Genomic DNA, 21,351 nt, shown 5'->3' with positions numbered 1-21,351 from the left:
ACCATGACCCTGACCATGGTCCAAATGCATAACCTGAATGTATAACCCAAGCAATTGCTGCCAGTTCTCTGACCTACACTTGATGTCATCATGGGGCTTGCCTTTTAAAATGCTATGTATACCCCTTACTAAGAGTTTTTTTCTGAGGCCGCTCATGGTCACTGGCCAGTAAGGACTCTTAATTGGGCTTTATATACATGGTAGCCTGTAACCTTTTCACATGGGCCATTAACATATGTCCAGTGTTTCAGAAAAAGCTGAGACTGAAGGATCACAAGTTGGAGGCCAGGTTGGGCTATAGAGTGAAATCTTGTTGCAAAATACCCTTCCACCAAAATCAAATAGAATAAAAGCTATAAGACAGCATTCCTGGGGCTGGGGATTTAGCTCAGTGGTAGAGCGCTTACCTAGGAAGCGCAAGGCCCTGGGTTCGGTCCCCAGCTCCGAAAAAAAAAAAAAAAAAAAAGACAGCATTCCTTTATAAAATTATTTGTGTGAGTATTATTTATTAGCGTGGGTACAGGCATGTCACAGCTGGTCAACTTGTGACAGTCAGAGGACACCTTGTGGGGGTTGGTTCTCTCCTTCCACCACGTAGGTTCCATGGATCGAACTCAAGTCATTAGCCTTGGAGGCAGGTTGCTTTACGTGCAGAGCCCCCTGGAAGGCTCCTAACACAGTATTCTCAGAACTACGAAATCTAAGTCTAAGCGAATACTAAAGCAAGAGCTCCATAAAAAAGATTTTAAGAACCCAGTCTGGGCCTGCGGAGTCGCCAGCGGAATTATTTGATTACATTTGCTTCTCCGTTATTCATATTTATAGTGATTCAAGTTCTAAGAATAAATTCAACAGTAGAAATAAATAATCACCCATCATCAGAAATAAGATTGCTTCTATGAACTGCCACAGTAGCACTCCATCTATGCAAATACATGGTCTGGTTCTTTTAACCAAAACTTTAGAAAGTGTGGCAAAGAGGGTCTCGTAGTGGTTCCCCCAATTCTCTCTCCTCACTGAGTAAGTACTTGAAGAACCTGCCTGCCTCCATGTTAGGCTTGAAAGTCATTTTAAAGACAAACTAGGTTCATTCTTGTTTAGGGTGAAACCTGTTTCTCAAGGATTGAACTATGCCCCACCTGTAACCTTAACTACAAATGGTTCTGTACTGCCTGTTCCAGGAATGTAATCATGTCTTTGTTTCGAAAAAGTTGTTTATAACCATCTTGCAACCTTTGTTTCAAAAGGTTACAAGACTACCTTGTGTGTCTTTTTTCCAGAAGGGACTTACTTGCTATACTTGTTCTGCTCCTGTAACCCTATTTTACCAGACAAATCCCCCATTTGGAAACCTTCCTACCCCTGAGCTATAAAAGCCTGTCTTTACATCCAAAGTTGAAACCCATCTCAGGAGGAGGCAGCCTGTGTAGTGAATTTTAAAAGCTTGCTTTAATTTGGCCACGATGATTTGAGTGGTTGTCTTAGTCAGGGTTTCTATTCCTGCACAAACATCACCACCAAGAAGCAAGTTGGGGAGGAAAGGGTTTATTCAGCTTAACTTCCACATTGCTGCTCATCACCAAAGGAAGTCAGGACTGGATCTCAAGCAGGTCAGGAAGCAGGAGCTGATGCAGAGGCCATGGAGGGATGTTTCTTACTGGCTTGCTTCCCCTGGCTTGCTCAGCTTGCTCTTTTATAGAACCCAAGACCACCAGCCCAGGGATGGCACCACCCACAATGGGCTGGGTCCTCCCCCTTGATCACTAGTGGAGAAAATGCCTTACGGCTGGGTCTCATGGAGACATTTCCTCAAGGGAGGCTCCTTTCTCTGTGATTACTTCAGCTTGTGTCAAGCTGACACATAAAACCAGTCAGTACAGTGGTGTTTTTTTCTCCTGCCATCTTTAGGGTCAACATACTCTTGAATAGTTAAGCCATCTGTCCAACTCAAAACTGAATCTTCTGCCTACCTTCTTTCCCGGTATGCATTCTAGCCTCGATAGTTTTTTGATTCCTGTGACTGAAACTGGTTCCAGCCTCCAAGCTTTGCTTTTTCCTGGTTCTTCTTTTTGGAGATTTTCTCCCCCAACTCCCCACCGAACAATGTGGCCCTTGTAGGTTAGTGATGAAGACCTTTACTTAGTTGCCCAGTCCTTCTCACTGAAGCTCTGAACGTTTTTGTCAATAATACTATTAGGTTACGTCTATATCGTTTTTCCTACTAGAAAAGAAGCTAGATGGGGCCAGAAATCTTCAGTACCTAAAATCCCTTCGCAGGGAAATGAATGCGTGAATGAATGAATGAATGAATGAATGAATGAATATACCTGCAGACAATTTTTTGTTGGTCATTCTGGCATAACAACATAAATGAGTCAGTCGAGTGAACAGAAATATTAATCTGTCCAAAACTGGTGCTGCGATTCTGGGGAGTTTTGGCTAAGGACGAACTGGCAGAACTAGTTCCAAGCCCCAGGCCGGCTCTCAGTGAGCGACTACGGCTGCGCGGAGCGTTTGGAGGGCCGGGTTGAGCCACTTCCGGAACAGTCGGGAGCCTGCGAGACTTCCAGCCTCTGTGTAGGCTAGAGCGGCACGACGGGCCGGCGTGTGCGGCCATGGAGGACGAGAAGAGCTTCTCCGATATCTGCGGCGGCCGCCTGGCCCTGCGGCGCCGCTACTATTCACCGTACTGCCGCGAATTCGGCCTCAGCTCGGCTCGGCTGTCGCTGTGGTCGCTCACCGCTGTCACCTGTACGGTGTGGCTGGCGGCCTACGGGCTCTTCACCCTGTGCGAGGTAAAGGCCGGCGCTCGGCCGGTGCAGGCTGCTTGGAAAGGTCTTGGGACTCACCTGTGGATCCGGGAGGGAGGGGACTCCCTGGATCTGGGACGCCGTTCCGCGGCCGGACTGCCTTCCCTCCCCAAGAAGTTTGTGCATCTAAACCTTCCACCACAGTGGACCACTTGCCATGCTCATTCATGGAACATACCTCCTTAGAGAACTCAGAGCATCCTCCTCCCATCACTCCTTACAGGCTAACACTGCCAACGGATAGCGGGCATACGACAGAATTCCAGAAAGGTTTATGCCTCCACAACTGTACACTATAATATCTCCTCCTAATATCTGTTTCTCAAGCCCACATCAACTACCTCCCCTCTCCCAACCCTTCCTCAATTTAAGTGCATTTTCTAAAGAGTTGCCAGATTTAAGACACGAGTGTTTTCTATGCTCAGTTTCCAGACTTTTTAATCTTTTTCTGAACCGCATTCTATTATCATCATCATCATCATCAATAATTTCGGTAGGGTCTCAGTAAATGTAGTCTGACTGGCCTGGAAGCCTCCATGTAGAGCCTGCCTTTGCCTCCCAAAGGGGTGTGTCATCACACCTGGTCCAATCACTTTTATGCCATCCAAGTGCATGGCAGAGTATAATTAATAATGTGCATAGACATAGATGAAATTAAGTCCCCTAATTTAGGGTCTGAGGAATGGTTCAGCAGGTAAAGGCACCTACTGCCAAACTGGACCACCTAAGGTGAATCCCCAGAACCCACATGATGGAAGGAAGGAACAGATTCACAAAGTTGTCCTCTGACTTCTACACAGTCAATGGTATGGGCTGGTGTGGTGGGCCACCTTTAATCCCAGCATTAGGGAAGCAGAGGAAAGAGCATCTCTGTGAATTCAGGGCTAGCTTGGTCTACACCAGTCTACATTATCAGCTCCAGAACAAACCAGAGCTACCCAGTGAAACCCTGTCTCAAAAAACCAACCAACCAAACACAAATAAACAGTATTTTAAAAAGACTCCTAATTTTTACCAATTCATATTTAAAAGTTTCCTCACAGGTCAGTTGAAGTTATTAAACTGACCTAGCCCTTCCCCCAAATTTGTAAGATACTTGGATTTTTATTCTTTTGGGGGAGGAGGTATGAGTTAAGGTTTCACCATGTAGCCTTGACTGTTCTTGAACTCACTGTGTAAACCAGGCTGGCCTAGAACTCACAGGGATTCAGCGGTTACTGCCTCCCGAGTGCTGTTATTAAAGGGATTCATCACCATGCCCAGTTGAATGTTAATTCCAGCCTGTGTTCCAGATACCTGTGCGGTTATCTGTAAGCAGGAACTGATATTTATTAAATACCCAGAAGGCCAGCTGTTTCCCTGAATTTCTTATTTCACCCCTAGATGGGGGAAATGTTCAGAAAGAGTAATACAGTCTTGACTTTGATAAAGTGACAAACCTGGGCTTCCAAACTAGAGCTGCCTGACTTTGAAATCCCTTTCCGCCATACTTTGGTCTCCAGATCTCAGGCAGTCGCATTTGTTACTTGTTGTTTGGTTTGGAGATACAGGGTCTTGCTATGTAGTTTAGTCCTTACACTGCATCCTCCTGTCTCAGCCCCTCCCAGGGAAGGGCTGGTATTACAGGTGTGTGCACCACACCCTGCTCATAGCTGTTCTGTCAGTTCCCTATTGTACTCTCCTGCATGGACACCCAAATGTCCCCCAAATGCAGAAGTAATTGTGTTCCCTTACGTTACTCCAAGACTCCCCCAGGGCTCTGTGTGCAAAGGTTCAGATCGTTCTCCTACTCCAAATCTTCATGGAAGTGATGAATAGTGGGAAGAACTCTCAAAGGAGTCCTTCAACTGTGGCTTAACCTGACTCGGCTGAGTAGTGTGCCACCTTAGAATGTTGACCAGGAAAACAGACTTTGAGGCAGATTATCTTGACAGAGGCTGATGGGTAAAATCCCCTAAGCATTCACTGACCCCCTGACCCCCTCTGCTTTGATCAGTTTTGTTAACATTATTCCATTCTGCAGTATATTAGCCCTTTGAGCAGAGTGTGCCCATCAGCGTGTACCATCTTCTCTGCACCAGTTGGGGCCTGCTTCCTTGGAAGTCTTCATGGACCAGCCGTGTGCTCTGATCTGTCTTTCTGTCCCCCTCTTTTCTTCTCCCCTCCATCCTTTTTCCCTCCTTCCCTCTTCCCTTTCTCCTCCATTTGACTCTTAACAGTCAGTAACACAGTATTCTAGCCTTTTTTTCCCTATCAATCTTGCATCTGATAAACCTTGGCTTTCTTCCATAGTGCTTATTCAGTTTGGATTGCTTACAAGACACTGCCCCACACCTGAAGTTAATTAGCCAAAAGGAGATGTTTCTGGGTCATCAGAGGCCCAGTTCTGACTCCTATTTACCAGCCAGAAATAATTATCTGAACAGAAGTCAGCAAGCTTTTTCTTCAAAAGGCCAAATTAATATCTTAGGCTTTGTGGATCTCTGTCCCATATTCTTTTGTCCTTGTGTTATGTTATGTATATGGGTGTCTTGTCTGTATATTTGTCTGTGCAGCACATACATGCCTGGTGCCCAAGGAAGTGAGAAGAGGGTATCAGGTCACCTGGAACTGGAGGTATGGACAGTTGTGAACCTCCACGTGGATGCTGGGATTTGAACTCAGGACCTCAGGAAGAACGGCCAGTGCTCTTAACCGCTGAGCCATCTCTCTGGCCTGCTGTTTGTTTGTTTGTTTGTTTTGAGACAGGGCCTCACTGTGTGGCCTGTGTAGCCTTGTCTGGCCTGGAGCTCAGTGTATAGTCCAGATCCACCTGCCTCTGCCTCCTGGGTGCTTGGATTAATGTGAGCCACTGCACCTGCTTCTTTTTGTTCTTTGGTTAACCTTGTGAAAAATGTTAAAGACCATTCTCTGTTCAGAATGGGTGAGCAAAGGTGTGTGGTTGACCTCACTTGTTAAGATTCATGGTTTGTTTTTTGTTGTTTTTGCTTTGGTGTTTGTTTTTAAAGATTTATTTATTTATGTATGTGAGTACACTGTAAGCTGAAATAAACCCTCTCCTCCTCATGTTGCTTTTGGTCATGGTGTTCTGTCACAGGAATAGGAACCTGAGACACTAGGTCTGTGATTCCCTTTTCTTGTGGAGAGTCAGAGGAGTAAAAAGGTGCAAGAGACCAGATAAAAGAAACAAAACAAAACATCCCACGGTTCAGTTCAGAAGTGTTAAAAGGTTATAAACGTGCCTTAGACACAAGGGCATATGTAGCTGTGTGTGTGTGTGTGTGTGTGTGTGTGTGTGTGTGTGTGTGTGTGAGCACGTGCACGATCAAACAAGACTTTGTTCATGCTAGACAAATGCTCTACCACTAAGGTACATCTTCAGTCTACCTAACACTTTTTACCCCTTAACATTCATTTTAGTCACAGCTGTAGCCCAGAACGAAAGGAGATCAAAATGATAAGGGGCTTTATTAATGCAGAAAGAATTGAGGTTCAAAGATTGCAGAGTTCAAGTGAAAGTCTTCTTTGGCCCTGGCTCCTCTCACACAGTGAGAGCTTAGCTGTCTTTGTGGCAGACCACACCCATCAGAAAGCACTAACCACTAATAAATGACCTCTGCACCAGTTAAGTCCCGCTGTATATGCTATTCCTGTATGCTTTAATCTTAACCCCCCCCTTTCCTTTCTCCAGTGTTCCTCCTATTAACCTTTAAGAACATAATTGATATATCGGCCTCTTCTGTAGTCCTCCGGCCTGCATGTCTCCTCGCAGCATGTGACCACTCCTGATCCAATCACAATTCATTCCAAGTTCTATTAGAAAAAAACAAGTGGCTATTTAATCAGTCAAGAAATAGTATCTGCTGCTGTGCTAAGCACTCCATTGTTGCTCTGTCTGTAATTCTGTGCTCCATGTTTTGCAGGGGGAGTATGAGAGGGAGGGAGCATCTGGCCTTTAAGTTGTAATTTGGGGAAGAAAATTTTCTGATGGATGTGATGGCAGATGCTTCGCTGGGAGCTTCCCGGACCTATTCAGTAGTAGTCTGGATCCCCTTTCACGACGTGCCTCTCTCACACTTTAAGAGCTCAAGTGAAGATAATGTCCCCTTCATGCATGTTCCCTCATCTGTTCTCCTCACAGAATAGCCACCCAGCAGAGGCCTTTCCCCTCATTGTCCAGTTAACTTGCTGAATAGCATAGGTATACGCAGAGGAGCATTTGGTGATCTTACTGCCTGTGTCTGGCTCTCTCTTCAGAATAGCATGATCCTCTCTGCCGCCATCTTCATCACTATCTTAGGCCTGCTTGGTTACCTCCACTTTGTGAAGATTGATCAGGAGACTCTATTAATCATCGACTCACTTGGCATCCAGATGACTTCGTCCTATGCATCGGGCAAAGAAAGTACCACCTTCATAGAGATGAACAAGGTCAAGGATATTATCATTAATGAGGCTATTTACATGGTAAGTGTCCAGAGGAGGCAGTCAGCCCATGAGGTGTGCTGCAACCTAAATTGAGTCCTAATTAAAAAAAAAGTCATTGTCACAGAACTAAACTTACGGTGCCTCTGTTCCAATACAGGTAGTTTTTGGCTGGCATGCCTGTGAGCTGTAGAAAAGAAACTTACATTGAAGTAAAAGTTTCTTTATAGTCATGCTTTCCTCAGTGATGGGGTATGTTGCAAGGAATGTGTTGTTCACGAGTTTGCTGGTTGTACAGACATCACAGCACACACTTAGGCTTAGATGGTACAGTTTAATCACTCAGACATCCCACTGATGGTGTGTAATAAATACGAGATGCTTAAGGTTGCTGCCAAGTGCAACACTGCTGCTGCTTTACTTGAGTCAGGGTCTCATTGTATAGTTATGCTGGCATTGAACTTCCCATCCTCCTGCAGCTAATCTCTCTTTGCTTGTTAATTTAAGTTTTTTTGGTTTTGTTTCTGCTTATGCATGTGTGTCTGTATGTATATCCTGCTGAGGCCAGAAGAGGATGTCAGAGCCCTGAAAATGGTGTCACAGGTGGTTGTGAGCTGCCCTGCATGGGTGCTGGGCACTGACTCCAGGCCTGTGGGAGAACGGCGAGCACTCTGACCTGGCGAGCTGTCTCCTTAGCTGCCCACCTCCTCTCACTCTGTAAACCAGGCTGGTCTCAAACTCAGAGATCTACCTGCTCCTGCCGCCTGAGTACTGGGATTATGTCACCATGCCTGGCTACCAGGCTTTTCTCTTTCAAGTAGGAGTACACACCTACTTAAAACACATAGCAGATATGTAAAGCATGACTGTTTTGGAGAAGTAGCAGGTTGTCATGGATACAGTCACCATTTCACCATTTGTCTTGCAGCTCAGACATGTTTGTTTACTTGTTGCTTTCTTCCTCTAGGGCACGAGGACTTACTGTGTTGCCCAGGTCCAACCTAGTCTCAAGCAGCCACCTGCCTTGGTCCTATGAACTTCTGGTTCAAAGGAACGTTTTTTCTTTTTGTTTTTGTTTTTGTTTTTTGGAGGGGGGGTGATCTATTAAAGGACAAAATGGAGGTAAATGCATACATGAAATTATGAAGGAAGAGAGAAAGCTAATTGCTGTTCTAGTTTCGACTCCATCATGTTTTTTCTTGTTTTGTAGTGGATATGTGGCATAAAAGTGTAGTTGATAAAGTATAACCCCTAAGTGAGGCCCCGTGGCTTCAGAGTGGCCATTCTGACTGGATAGTTTTGAGTAACTACCTTAATCTAGCTCTGATGTTTCTATTTGTGAGCACATTACAACACAGTGATGATCTCTTGCTGCCATGGTGGCTTGTCCCTTTCATCCTAGCACTTGGGAGGCAGAGGCAGAGGCAGGTAGAGCTCTCTTAATGAGTCCAGCCTGGTCTACAAAGGGAGTTCCAGGCTAGCCATGACTATTTCATTAGACCCTGTCTCAAGAAAAACAAACAAAAATATTTTTTATATATAAAATAAGAAATGAAAGTTCCTTTTTTTTTCCAGTCAGGGTTTCACTGTGAAGCCCTGGCTATCGTGGAACTCACAGAGATCCCCCTGCCTTTGCCTCCCAAGTGCTAGGATTAAAGGTGTGTGCCACCACCACCATGCCCCCCATTGCAAAAATATACTTTTCTTCTGTTTCAGAAGTTGTCAGATATTTTACTACACAAGAGATACTTTACGAAAAGGACTCTTTAGTCTGCCTCTGAAGAAAAAAGGAACAAGATGAGTTTCACTGAGGTCTCTGTCTGGTTTCTTTTCTTACAGCAGAAGGTCATTTACTACCTCTGCATTTTACTGAAGGATCCAGGGAAACCACATGAGATATCCCAAGTAGTGCCTGTCTTCCAGGTGAGTACCATGCTCTCCCTTTCTCCCGAAAGCCTGCCTTTTCTTTCTGCTTACCCTTAAGTCAGAAAGTGCAGTAGGACACGAACTTCTGTTGTCAGAGTACTGGCAATGTCTGACAACCAATTTGAGTAAAAGGGTTTTTTTTTTAGATTTTAGAGAAGACAGTTCCCAATCATATAACCACTTCTACCTACAAATCACATTCTTGTACTTCAGTTCTGTTCACCTATAATTTTACCTTGATATCTTAAGGTTGAGGGTAATAATATAAATAATGTCTTGTCTGTCACAGCCATTATACTTAAAGTATCAGCTTACTTAGCTGTGTTATTGCTAGGTTTTAAATAATGTCTAGATTATCTTGTTTTGATCTTTCAATAAAAACCACTATGGTAAAACATGTAAACTATCAATCTTCTCTGCTCAATGATAGAACCTAGAGATCAGTTATGTATTTGTAATAATTTTGGGTTATTTTGCATAGTAAACATTTATTAAATGGACATTCATACAGTTTTCCTATTCTGTGGGTTGTCTTTTAATTTTAGTTGCATTACATTTTATAATACAAGATCTTTTCAGAATGTACATCTTGTCTCTGATGCTTCTTTCACAACTTGTAACATTTTCTGACATGATCTGTCTCACTGTCATGTGATTGCATGCTTGTAATACCAGCATTCAGGAGGCAGAGGCAGCCTGATCTGCAAAATAAGTTACAGGACAGCCAGGGCTACACAGAGAAACCCTGCCTAGAAACCAAACCAAACCACACCAAAACCTCTTTTTATCTCCCCTTCTCCCCTTCTCCCCTGCACACCCACACCCCCACACAAAGGCCGGATTTAGAGACCTCCCAGCAGGTCCTCACCCGCTCGCCCGCCCTTGTGTCTGAGCGCACAGCTGACATTTGGAGCTGTGGTGTATGAGAGGTGGAGGGTGCAGGTGCATTCTTCTCACACTCCCCTGGCTCTGCATCTCTCCCCTTGGAATCCAGAGCGCCAAGCCCCGGTTGGACTGCTTGATTGAAATCTACAGAAGCTGCCAGGAGATTCTGGCACACCAGAAAGCCACGCCAACAAGCCTATGACTCTCAGCATTCAATCGCCAGTATCTTTATGGAGAGGACTCCTCAACCACAGTAGCTGGTTTACTCTCTGTACTGTCAAAACCATCGGACAGACACGGTCCTGGGAATCAAAACGAGTAGATCTCAGAACCACAGAAGAGGGGCTGGAACTTGATTCATGTTCATGATGTGTGTGTCATAATGTTCCCGGTATAGGTTTTATCTATATTACTGATCAAGGGGAGACCTTAAGGATTTTGACTTGTCAAAAGAAGGCCAGTCATAGTGCCACATGCCTTTAGTCCCAACATTCAAGAGGCAGAAGCAGGTGATCTCTTGAGTTTAAGGCCATTCTGGGTTACATAGTGAGGATTCCCCCACCCCCAAAAATGTATTGTCCAGAAAGAAAATTTTAAGTACCTTCATGTTTGTGTTAAAATCTGTGGAGTATTAAGATGTACCAGATTTCACAAGAAAAATATAATTCCATCTGTATAGACTCTTATTGAAAAGCTAGGGAAAAATAAGTCACGTTTTTATGTATGAATTAGCAGGAATAAAATGCCTTACAAAGGGCTAGCCTCTGTCCACCTAGCTCCTGTGATCTGTGCAGGACAGTGACTCCTTAATCCACAGTTTAGGTAGGAATGGTGTGGATGCCTGTAATCCCAGCTCTCAGAAGGTGTCAACAGGAAGATTGAAAAGTTTGAGGCCAGCCTGGGCTACATGATGAGACTGTCTCAAACCCCAAGGTAATAAACATGTACAACACACAGTCATGGTCTGGTTCACTGACAGCTTTTTATTGACAGACATAATACACAGCATTTCAGCCATGGGTGTCAAGCATATTAGTACCTTTCTGTTACTTAATATTTTCTATTGCTCAAAAGCTGCTTGGCTAAGAGGGCTTAGATGAAAAATGAGAGATTACATGTTGGTTCCCAGACTTGAGACTGTCACATTAAAGGATGAAGAAGCCAGTTTACAGAAGCCTTTGTTTCAAAGGTGGTTCCTTAGATTCTAAAGATCAGGAAGGAGAAAAGGAGCTGGATTAGGCGGCATTTGCCATTAATCTCAGCACTTGGGAGGCAGAGGCAGAGGCAGAGGCAGAGGCAGAGGCAGGTAGATCTCTGAGTTTTAGGCTAGCCTGGTCTACATAGGGAGTTCCAGGACAGCTAAGGCTGCACAGTGAAACCCTGTCTCAAAGAGAGCAAGAGAGAAGGGGGGACTAGGGGGGTGGGGAGGGGAGCAGCAACAGATCTGACCTTCAAGTCTCTGACCTTCAAGTCTAGTACAAATAGTTGCATTAGCTGGAGTTCTGTTTACAAAGCACAAACAACCTAAGAGCAGACTGCATCCTTACTGGCTTCAAGGCCCTTGGATGTAAACCTAGAACTGAATTCTCTGCCTTTCAGCCAGCCTTGAAGGAGCTGTCCAGGAGCCTATAGTGATGTGACTTGAGGTAGACCTGTCTCCACTACAACCCCAAATTCTGGGGTGGGAGTTGGGGTGCAAACAGAAACGGTTATAAAGCTGCCTGGCTTTCGAGCCACGCTCCTTTAAGAGGCAGACTCTTGTGCCCTTTTAAAGTCAGGCTTGTCAGTTCAAAGGATGAAAGACTACAGCAGCTGAGGCATTCGGACAAACTAATTTTTGGCCTTGCAGTTTCTTGTGGTGTACAACACACACATTGTTAGGTTAAAGGCTTATTTCTTGATATTCTTCCTATTCCCTAGTCCATGTTACTGAAAAATGATAAACTGTCTGAAAGCTATACAATAAAGCTTATTTTTTTATATGTTGGAAAACCAAAGTATGAACTTTTTTTTTATTTTGTGGGGAGGTAAAATAAAGATCATCTTCATCAAAATCAGCTAGATTTGAGTTGAGAGGGGTTAGAATATTCTCAGGAAGGCAAAGTTGGAAGAAACTTCTGTTTCCACATGTTACTAGGGCAGATATCATATACATGCCCTGTGCTTCCAAATGATTTCAAGAAGCCATCTACCAAAAGTCTTGGTGAGCAATCCAGGCCTTCCAATAATGGAAAGGTCTTTATTGTTCCTGACACCTTGTTCTGGTGGCCTCTGAGAGCAGCAACAAGCAAAATTCATGTGTGTGGTCTTTAAGAGTGCAGGGAGACGATGACCACCTTGTCCTTCAGGAGTGAGCACAGCCGTCACCAAGCTTTGCAGAGCCTTAAAATGACACAGGAAGGGTGTGGCTCTGTCCCTACCTGTGCTAGTCCAGTGTGAGAGAGAGGGCTTTACTCTTAACAGAACACTGTGCTGTCCTGAAAATATTAGAGCTGCTGCCCCAGTGTTTTTCCCATTTGGGAAAGAAATTCAATTTTAGAGATTTGTAGGCTTTTGCCAGAGTTTAGGTGAATTAGGAACTTTAGTCCTATTTTATTCAGGGATGTTCAGAAAACTTCAAGTATAAGTCCCCACGTAAAGACCATGTACAATATAAAAAGATGAGCTTCCCTGAGTATCAGTGCAGAAGCCCCAAATACAGTACCATTGCCCTGGTAACTGCGGGCCATCCCTGTCTTAATCTAGAATCAGGTAGCATCCGGAGTCAGTATTCTTGTTAAAGAAATAGTGGTTTTGATGTTGGGTCTGAATCTTAAAACATTAGGCCTTGAAAGATAAGGCACCTAACGGTCACAAAGGTTTCAAGAGACCCTGAAATATACATTTCACAGAACAGTTTGAGGAGGGGCCATTAGACCCATCACAGTAGTATGCTCCAGGATATAATCTAATCCCAGAGGCACCAGGGGTGGTTTAAGGGTATGGGAAGGAGAAACGTTCACAGCAAAGCTGACCCCTTAGTGCAGGAAACAGAAGCAAAAAACTGTCCATCCAGGTCTCTGGGCTGGCGGGCTGCAGGGAGCTTGGCTGATAGGTTCACAGTTGCAGAACAGTGGTTCATGTAGCTGGCCATCACTAAGGTAGTGTCTGTAATCTAAGGAGATCAGGAAAGTGAAGGATTAAACTAGCTTTATCTTGAATGCTGGTTTTTCACTGGCTCTAACATTGAGTACCTGGGCTTTAGTTGCTGTTGGCCTAGAGAGTCTGAGATGCACTGTACCCTCCTGAGGCCAGGAGGGACAGCAGTTGCTGGATCAGATAGTTCCCACAAGTCCAGCTCAATAGAAAGATGGATATGCTATTCCACCTGAACCCTTGGGGATGCTGTCCAGAGTTTTCTAAGTATCAAGCTTACATCACACCACACCAGGCCAGAGCAAACTGTTACAGTAGTTGTCAGACCCACCTTGGGAGCAGGCATTCGGAAGGTCAACTTGTCAATACGGGTTTTTCCAGAGTTCTGGTCTGGAATGGATCTAATCACAAGCATGAAGTCGTCCCTGCAGCCACCGAACGTTGTCACTGAAGAGTAGGGATAAGTGATGTTCACCTGCTGTGGGAGGAGCCAGTCCAGTTCAGGGGAAACTCTTTCTTTTAGACACAGGGAAGGAGAACCCCAAGGTGATGATAATTTAGAGAGCTAAATCTTGATGTATGTAAGTTGTGCTCAGACTATAAGACAGCACTACTCGGCAAGAGCCGAAGAGAGGAACCATGGCCACGTAGTTCAGACCTCCGACCAGAGTAGAGAGCTTAAGACTAAAAAGGATTGGAACCAGCCCTTTCCTCTCATACCATAGTGCGTTGGTCCAGGATACTAACACCATCCTCATTCACAGCAATCCACACCGGAGTGTTCTCCTTAGAAGACAACGGCTGGGCAGGCTGCAGAAAAAGCGTGTCAGACCCACCCACAGTTAGAGATTCTGAATGTAAGCACACTCTGAGGAAGAGGGGTCCACCCAGAGTCTGATGGACAGTCCTGTCATGGTGGAAAACACAGAAAAGTGCATTTCTGTAGCATCAGGGATTGGCAGGAGGCATTGGCCTTGGGTCTCTGCCACCCAACATTGAAAAGGTAGAGGGAGTCACACCTGTCAGAACAGGATGGAGAGCTCTGTGGTCAGAAGACAAGCTGAACTAGGGGCTGGGTGTGTAGCTTAGTTGGTAGGTATTTTCTCCTGTACCTCAAACTCTCACAAGCAAATACATCTTGCTTTAACCAACTTCCTATGAACTATAAAAGAAATAGGATAACAAGAATTAAGTGAGATGGGCCTTAGGTCCTTTCAGTGAGTTTGTGACTATTTGGTAGCCATTTCCTGGGTGTTTCTGTCAGGGCTACAGTGAGGTACTCCAGAAGGTCTCTCTGCTACCCAAGAGCCTGGGGGAAGGAGACAAACTGAGACCCTTGTGTGAAGCTTTCCCAGCTTTCCAGGCCAGCGGCTTTCTATTACAGTAGTACTGCACTTTTACTTCACTCCCACCTCCATCCCCCTCCCCCTCCTCCCTCCTCCCCCCCTCCCTCCCACCTTCATCCCCCTCCTCCCGACAAACGCATGCTCATACTCTTGATTGGAGGTACAGTTTAGGGGCAGAAAGTATTCATGTGCAAAGTCCCCAGCATATTCTCAAAATTAAACAGAGGCTAATGGTGCTAAGACTGAAGACAGGAGCATGAGAATGAAGAACACACTGTGACTGTGCCCAACACCTCCACTGCTCTGTTCCCTCAAGTTAGAAAGCCTCTTGAAAGCAAGGGGCTGTTTGTTCATTTCTTTAAAAACATTTGTTTTTAAATTTACTTTTAATGTGTAGGTTGTTTTGCCTGCATGTGTGTTTGAGTACCACGTGTGTGCCTGTATCCAAGGAGGCCAGAAGAGGACACTGGATTGCCTCTGACTAGAATTACAGATGGCTGTGAGCCACCACATGGGTGCTAGGAATCAAACCCAGGTCCCATGGAAAGCAGCAAATGCTCACCTGCTGAGCCTTCTTTCCAGCCTTCTATAACTCAACAGCTGGAATAGAAATACCATGCTTTCAACAGCCTATCTATCTCTGCTAGATAGATGACTGAACGTCCATTTTCTTACTTATAGCTTCAGTGATCAGGATATGGTTCCAGTCTCAATGTCTGATTATGATGTCTGGTCACAGGTAATGTCTGTGATTAACTGTAGAGTCCATGCATACCAGACACCTACTGATGGAAACCTCCAACTGAAATTACTGTTTGCCTCCTGGCCTTCAATGCAGAGGTGAAAATAACTACTGTCTGCATAGTCTGATTCCCTTGGGTGGTCCATGTCTGTCTACCTCTGGGCTTTTGGGTAGTGAGGCAAGATGAGTTTGTTTGGGTCACATTGTCTTTTCAGTCTGAATCTTCATGTGTGACTTAGTTGAACTTGTCTTTGCAGGAGAAGCACTGGCAAGCCCGTAAAGGAACACAGGTCAGTGAAGATAAACAATGAGTGATAACTCAACTGTGGACCAGGGTCTGGTCAGAAATGGACAAGGAGACAGTGAGGAGGAGGGGGCTGCAGACTGGACCGATGGGCTTATGACCAGACAGAGGGGAGAGAAACTCCAGGGAAAACAGCATCTGAGGGTCTGGGTAATTCCTTTTCCTGTCACTCACCTGAGCAGCAAAGAGCTTAGCACCAAAGAGAGGCCATTTCCGAGCCACAGTCAGGTAGATGCGGATGCACTCAGGAGGGGAGCAGCCTTGTAATGCTGCCCACTTGGTGGCCATCATGTCTGCCAGGTGCCTGTAGAAAGACATGCTAGTGAAGTGCCTGCCTGTTTTCATTACAGCTCCCAGGCTTCCCCACAGGTTTCCTCCAGCCCACCTCAGCTGCTCAGGGGGTGCTCCATTTCGATAGTGCCTTGGGTAAAACCTGTCAAGGACCTGCTGGAGGAGATGCTGGGCTTTGGCCGGAGGTGTACCCCCAGGGCCTGGCAGCGTAGGTTTCTCCAAGTCCCCATACTCCACCTGAGGTGGAAAGAGATAGCAGTCGTGAGTCTGGGTGGTTGTGCTGTTCGAGAAGTGGACAAGCCCCTTACCGAATCACTGCCTTATCAGATAACAATGGCAAGAATTAACCCCATGTTTCATAGACATTAGAGAACCATCCTGAAGGTCCTAGAAGATGGAAGGGCTTACAGACTGGAGGACAGAAGAGGGCTTGGTGTCACCGGCTCAGGCATCAGCCCCTTGAACTTTGTTCAAGTTATTTAAACTCTGAATGTCAACCCTGTCCTAAGTGGGGATGGAAAGTACGCAGATACATCTGGAATGCTGCTTGTGACTTGCTGCAGACAATTCACACTGATGACTATAACTATGAAGACCACCGTGCAGCCCAGGCTGGCCTGCCACCCGGACTGGCCTTGAACTTGTGCCAACTCTGCCTTAGCTCTCCAAATGCTGAGATTATAGGTGTGTGCCACCACACCTGACTGCATCTGTAGGAGCCATGGATACCCCTGGCAGAGAGCCTTCTATATGAAAGACGAAGGGGAGCCATTCAAATGCATGCCCATGCACATACCCTGGATGGCGGCAGGAAGGGAGTTGTGTTCTTCAAATACACAGAAATAAACTGAAGCACCAAAGCAACTTGACCAAGTTCTCATATTGGAGGGAGGCCGGGACATAAGCCCAGGCTTTCAGTTCCCTGTTGTCTCCCCTGCACACAGCATCCATGTGCAGTGAGTAAGGAGGTCACTGCCTCCGTACAACAGAGCCCCTCCCTGCTGCCCCAGGATCTGCAGTCTTCCATCAGGTTTCATGGTGTTTTCAACAGGAAGAAACCTACCTGCGCCATCAAGGCAGCCATTTCGAGGGCCAGTTCCTTGGTGACTGGAAATCTTCCTGCCACTATTTCGCCACTGGTTTGGAAGGCAAGTAGCAGCCGCTCTCTCTCTGTCTCCCCTTTTACTTGACTTCGAAAGTATAGCCTATAGTGAAGACAGTGAAAAACCAGATCTCAGCTGGCACCCTGAACAAAAATAAGGCTTTCCCTGACTCTTTCTCTTGACCCCTCAAGTGAGGATAACTGTTTACACCATTTGTAAGCCTCTTTTCTACTACCCACGAAATTTGTAGCCAAGCCTAACCTAGATGTGGGCATGCAGGTCTCACGCAGAGGAACAGATGGTTAGTCCTGAACACACCACCACTACACATGGACTTTGCATGAAGATTATGGTGCCTCTACACAGTTTATTAGAGGTCTGGATGAACTAAGACTCCCAAGAGACTAATGGAAAATATTTGCCTAGAGGCATACTGGGACAAATGTCTCTTACTTAAATTGGTAGAAAGTACCTGTGTGTGTCCTGAAGTTGATATACGGGAAATTTTTATTCCTTAGCTTTAAATATTTCGTGCTTATTCAAATCTGTACTCTCAGAGGGTAATGTACAGCATCCCCTGGCCTCAGTATGCTTTTGTGGCACGTATGCATACATACCCGTGTGCACATGGCAGTCTAGAGAGTGCCAACAGAACACCTGTACTGTCACCATCTCCTGAGGGAGCGATCAGAAGCCCTCATGCCCACCCCACCCTCAGCAGCTCTCAGGACCTGTTCTTGTACATCAGCTTCACAACTCGTGTCCCACCCTCAGACTTTCCGGGATGCAGCTCCTTCAGCGTTTGCTCCCACTTGGAGATGGCATCGCAGATCTTAAAGAGGAAAAGAGGAGTGTCAGCAAGGCCCCGGGGCTGGGGTGGGGATGAGGTCCGGCCAAGCCGAGTGACGCTCTGCTTTAGACGGCTGCCCTGTGAGGTCTCAGGCTGCAAGGATGGGAAGTGCCTACCAATTCCCTTTCAGATAAGGAGCTGGAGAGCACCATGGATGTAGTTAGCACTGCAAGAAATGATCGCTGCCAAACTGGCTTTGTGAAGACTAGCATCTGAGGGACCAGACTAGGCAGGCCCCAGTCAAAGTCCATGGCATCGTGGCTCCATTTTTATTTCACTCACCACATTCCCCTTTCAATAAATACACCCAAAGCCTGCTCTGACCAAAGCCTTACAGATACCCATACATTTACTAGGAGGGTATGTGGCAGTTTTTCCATGCACTGTTAAAGACTAGCCCTTTGTTCCAGGATAAGGAAGAAAGCAGATGCTGGAGCCAGATGCGCCCATCCATTCCCACAAACACTTAACACCCCAGACCACTGAACAGACCAACCGAGGACCCCGCCCCAAACTCAGCATCCATGAGCATCTGTCTGTAAGCATGGGCAGACAGAGGAAAAGCTAGGTGATAGTCCCACCCCCTGGTTGTCAGCACAGCTGCTGACCTAAGAGGGCAGACAGCATGGGGACAAGCTTGGCCGAGCTCCCTCATCTTTACCCTGGGCTAAGAGGCTCTGCCCCGGATGCTGCACAGTCCTGTGAGGGAGACAGGACTGTGAGGATTTGTCTCCAGGGTCGAGGCCTGCATAGATAATACATTTTAGGATGTCACTGAAATGTTGGCCTGGAGATAGCATCTTGGTTTCAGTGCCACTCAGGGCTCTGAAGAGTTAGGCGCGCACACGGGACGGGCTCTGACCCACCACCTGTATCTCTGAGCTAAGAGGAAGAGTGGGACGTTTACCTTGACACGCCCTTGGAGACAGTGCTCCAGGTCCCTGCCCGAAGGATCATCTGTGAAGAGGGCAAAGCCAGACTGGGATGGCTTTCTCATGCCTGTCTCCTGGTTCAGCCGCTGGAGGAACTCATCAACTGTGGAGGAGCCATCAAAACCAACCACCTGGGGATGGGGAGAGGAACCCTGAACCAGCAAACCTCCTGAGGAACTGTCACAGGGGATCACGGAAGGGTCTGAACACAGCGTGGAGAGGTACAAGGGTGGGGGCAAGATGTCAAAGCCACATCCCATTCAGAAGAACCTGAGCCTGCCCACTAAACTGGAACCGGACAGAGGCCTAGTTACTCTTTTGTAGTCAGTATTCTGGGAGTTTTATCTCAGGCTTTTCTGGTCCAATGTCTCAGCTTCCCTGTTCCCATGATGGGTTCAGGAGACCTAACTGCAAGGCACCAAGTAGTTCCATACTTTGGATTCAAACTCGTTTCTCCTTTCACACACTACGAATGCCATTCCCACCTCGAATCTAGGCTAAATCTGAAAGCCTACAAGGTTTAGCAGCAGCCAGAAGTGTTCTCTGGACAGTGATATGGACAGACCTGGGACAGGCACGTGCTCAACCTCCTACCTGGTAAGTCCCATTGGCAAAGTGCACAGGGATGCTGAAGGGCAAGGAGTGATGGAAGGGGTTCCGAAGCAAGATGGACACCACTTCCATCCGCGATGGTCTGGCCTCCCGTTCTCCTGTCTGCAGGGTTCGCTCCACAGCTCGCTGGCAGTATATGGCATACTGACCAGTTTCACTTCTGAAAACAGAAGGAAATATTGGGAATTCCTTCCTCTTGGCACCCTGTGGTATATACCACACCGAGCCAGGATAAAAGCTAACTGGACTGGTTGTGTGGACCTGAAAACTAGCATGGGATGTCATTACATTTTTATTTGGGGAGGGAGTACACTTGTGGAGGTTAGAGGATAACTTGTGGGAGCTGTTCTCTCCTACCGTGTGGGTCCTGGGAGTCGTCAGCCTTGGCAGCAAATCTCCTTTACCTACTGAGCCCCCTCACCTGGTGCATTTGTCACTGTGGACCTATTATTCGCAGCACATGGCTGCCATGGCTGGCTGGCTGGCTGGCTGGCTGGCTGGCTTCCTTCCTTCCTTCCTTTCCTTCTTGCAGGATATTTGATCACATTGTGAACCCCAAGATTGTGCTATTTACTATAAAGCCTTGTTTCTAGTGGTGGCTTAGCCCTTAGCACCAGCCTTTAATCCTTCTTGATGGAATATAGGCACACCCTTTGCACACACCTTTAATCGAAAACAATGAAGGTAAAGTTAATTTGTATAAGGAAGCACCCAGGCTTGAAAGTGATGTCTAACTGAGTGGCAGACATGACACATCAGAATAGGATATGCCCAGCTCTCAGGAGAAGAGAGAGGAAAGAGAAGCCACTGGAGAGAGCAGTGCAGAGAGGAAGAGGAGGAGGCGATTTTACAGGGAGTTTCACAGAGACAGGTTGCAGTGAGAGAACAAGCTAGACACGGGTGAAGACAGAATGAGCCAGAGAACGAGAAGGAGCCAGAGGACTAGAACGTATTCCCAAAGTCAAGCAATTCAGGAGAGGCAGGGAGAGAGAAGCCAGACTGAATCAGTCAGCTTGGAGAGGAGTTAGAGCCAGAATGGCCAATGTGAACCAACCAGCCAGAGCTCAGAAGGAGCTAGGAAGGGGTGAGTGTATTCTGTAGCAACTTTCAGAGGCTGAAAACATTCCAGGCCTAGAAAAGATGGCAAGGAGGCTAGAAGCTTCCAGGACTAGGCCTAGGTTAGCTGACAGAGGCAGCAAGCCTGGGAGATGACAGTCACTTCAGGCAAATAAAAGATACTATTACCTTTCCTCCCTCCCTCCATCCCTTCTTAAAACCTATACTAGGGATCTAAGCCAGGGCCTGGTGTCTGCCCTAGCTGAGCTCTTCCCTACCCCTATACTCGGGTATTTTCTTACAGCCAGAAGAAGAGGAAATAAACATTTGGGGATAATGTGGGATAGCATGGCCATTCCATGAGAATGTCCCCCAAATACCCAAGCACACAGAGATTGGTGTTCAAAGCTAAAGTCTCCACCTGCTCAGGTGTACACAGTGAGTCTCTCAACCCTGAGCAGCTCTGAGGGGAGATGCAGTTAGTTCAACCTCTTCCTCCCCCTCATCCCTTTGAATCATGCCTGTCAATAGTGTGGTAGTGACAGAGAGAATGCTCTCACTCACCTGGGATCTGCATGGCGTTGAAGCTGCTGTTTGACATACCAGAGGAAGTGGTGCTGAGGCAGGAAGAGTGGGGCACACAGAGCCAGGAGCTGCCAGCACTGCCATGGAACAGGCAGTGTGGTCAGTGGTGGGTTCCTGCCATTGCAGTTTTGAGCTACAGAACCTACACTGTTTTCCCCCAACCAGAACCTCAACCCCCCTGACAGGCACTGGGATAGCTGCCTTGGCCAGGCATTGCCCAGAATGGTAGTCACACTGTGAGCACGCACACATCAGGCAACCATGCTCAAGCAACTTGCTGCACAAAAGCTGCCCACTGTTTAGGACGGGAGAACACCTGCCCAGGCACCTGCTCCCTCCTTCTCTACCC

General features: G+C 46.5%; 2 protein-coding genes across 11 annotated transcripts in view; one reads left to right on the top strand and one right to left on the bottom strand.

The window, feature by feature from the left end:
• Nucleotides 1–2,584: 2,584 nt before the first annotated feature.
• Pigh (phosphatidylinositol glycan anchor biosynthesis, class H) overlaps nt 2,585–21,351 on the top strand; it is a 28,705-nt gene continuing 9,938 nt past the window's right edge. The window contains 5 exon segments of one of the 10 annotated variants that reach the window (NR_190558.1): nt 2,585–2,795; nt 7,073–7,277; nt 8,203–8,357; nt 9,075–9,158; nt 10,156–12,043. Coding sequence is in view for 9 of the 10 variants with exons in the window: in XM_087553856.1 (XP_087409982.1) it covers nt 2,616–2,795; nt 7,068–7,277; nt 9,075–9,158; nt 15,527–15,559; nt 16,227–16,568 (849 nt within the window). In the remaining variant the exon portion in view is untranslated. 10 annotated transcript variants of the gene reach the window in all.
• The window catches only part of Plekhh1 (pleckstrin homology, MyTH4 and FERM domain containing H1), a 49,299-nt gene continuing 38,957 nt past the window's right edge, over nt 11,010–21,351 (bottom strand). The window contains 10 exon segments of the mRNA NM_001395591.1: nt 11,010–13,200; nt 13,513–13,659; nt 13,902–13,991; nt 15,748–15,877; nt 15,959–16,101; nt 16,928–17,069; nt 17,699–17,799; nt 18,725–18,880; nt 19,344–19,521; nt 20,982–21,079. Of these exon segments, the coding sequence (NP_001382520.1) occupies nt 13,045–13,200; nt 13,513–13,659; nt 13,902–13,991; nt 15,748–15,877; nt 15,959–16,101; nt 16,928–17,069; nt 17,699–17,799; nt 18,725–18,880; nt 19,344–19,521; nt 20,982–21,079 (1,341 nt within the window). The 3' untranslated portion in view covers nt 11,010–13,044.

The sequence above is a fragment of the Rattus norvegicus genome, chromosome 6 (genome assembly GCF_021556685.1).
Source record: "Rattus norvegicus strain SHRSP/BbbUtx chromosome 6, alternate assembly SHRSP_T2T, whole genome shotgun sequence".
In the NCBI taxonomy this organism is placed as follows: domain Eukaryota; kingdom Metazoa; phylum Chordata; class Mammalia; order Rodentia; family Muridae; genus Rattus; species Rattus norvegicus.
This window is presented reverse-complemented; position numbering and strand designations above follow the sequence as displayed.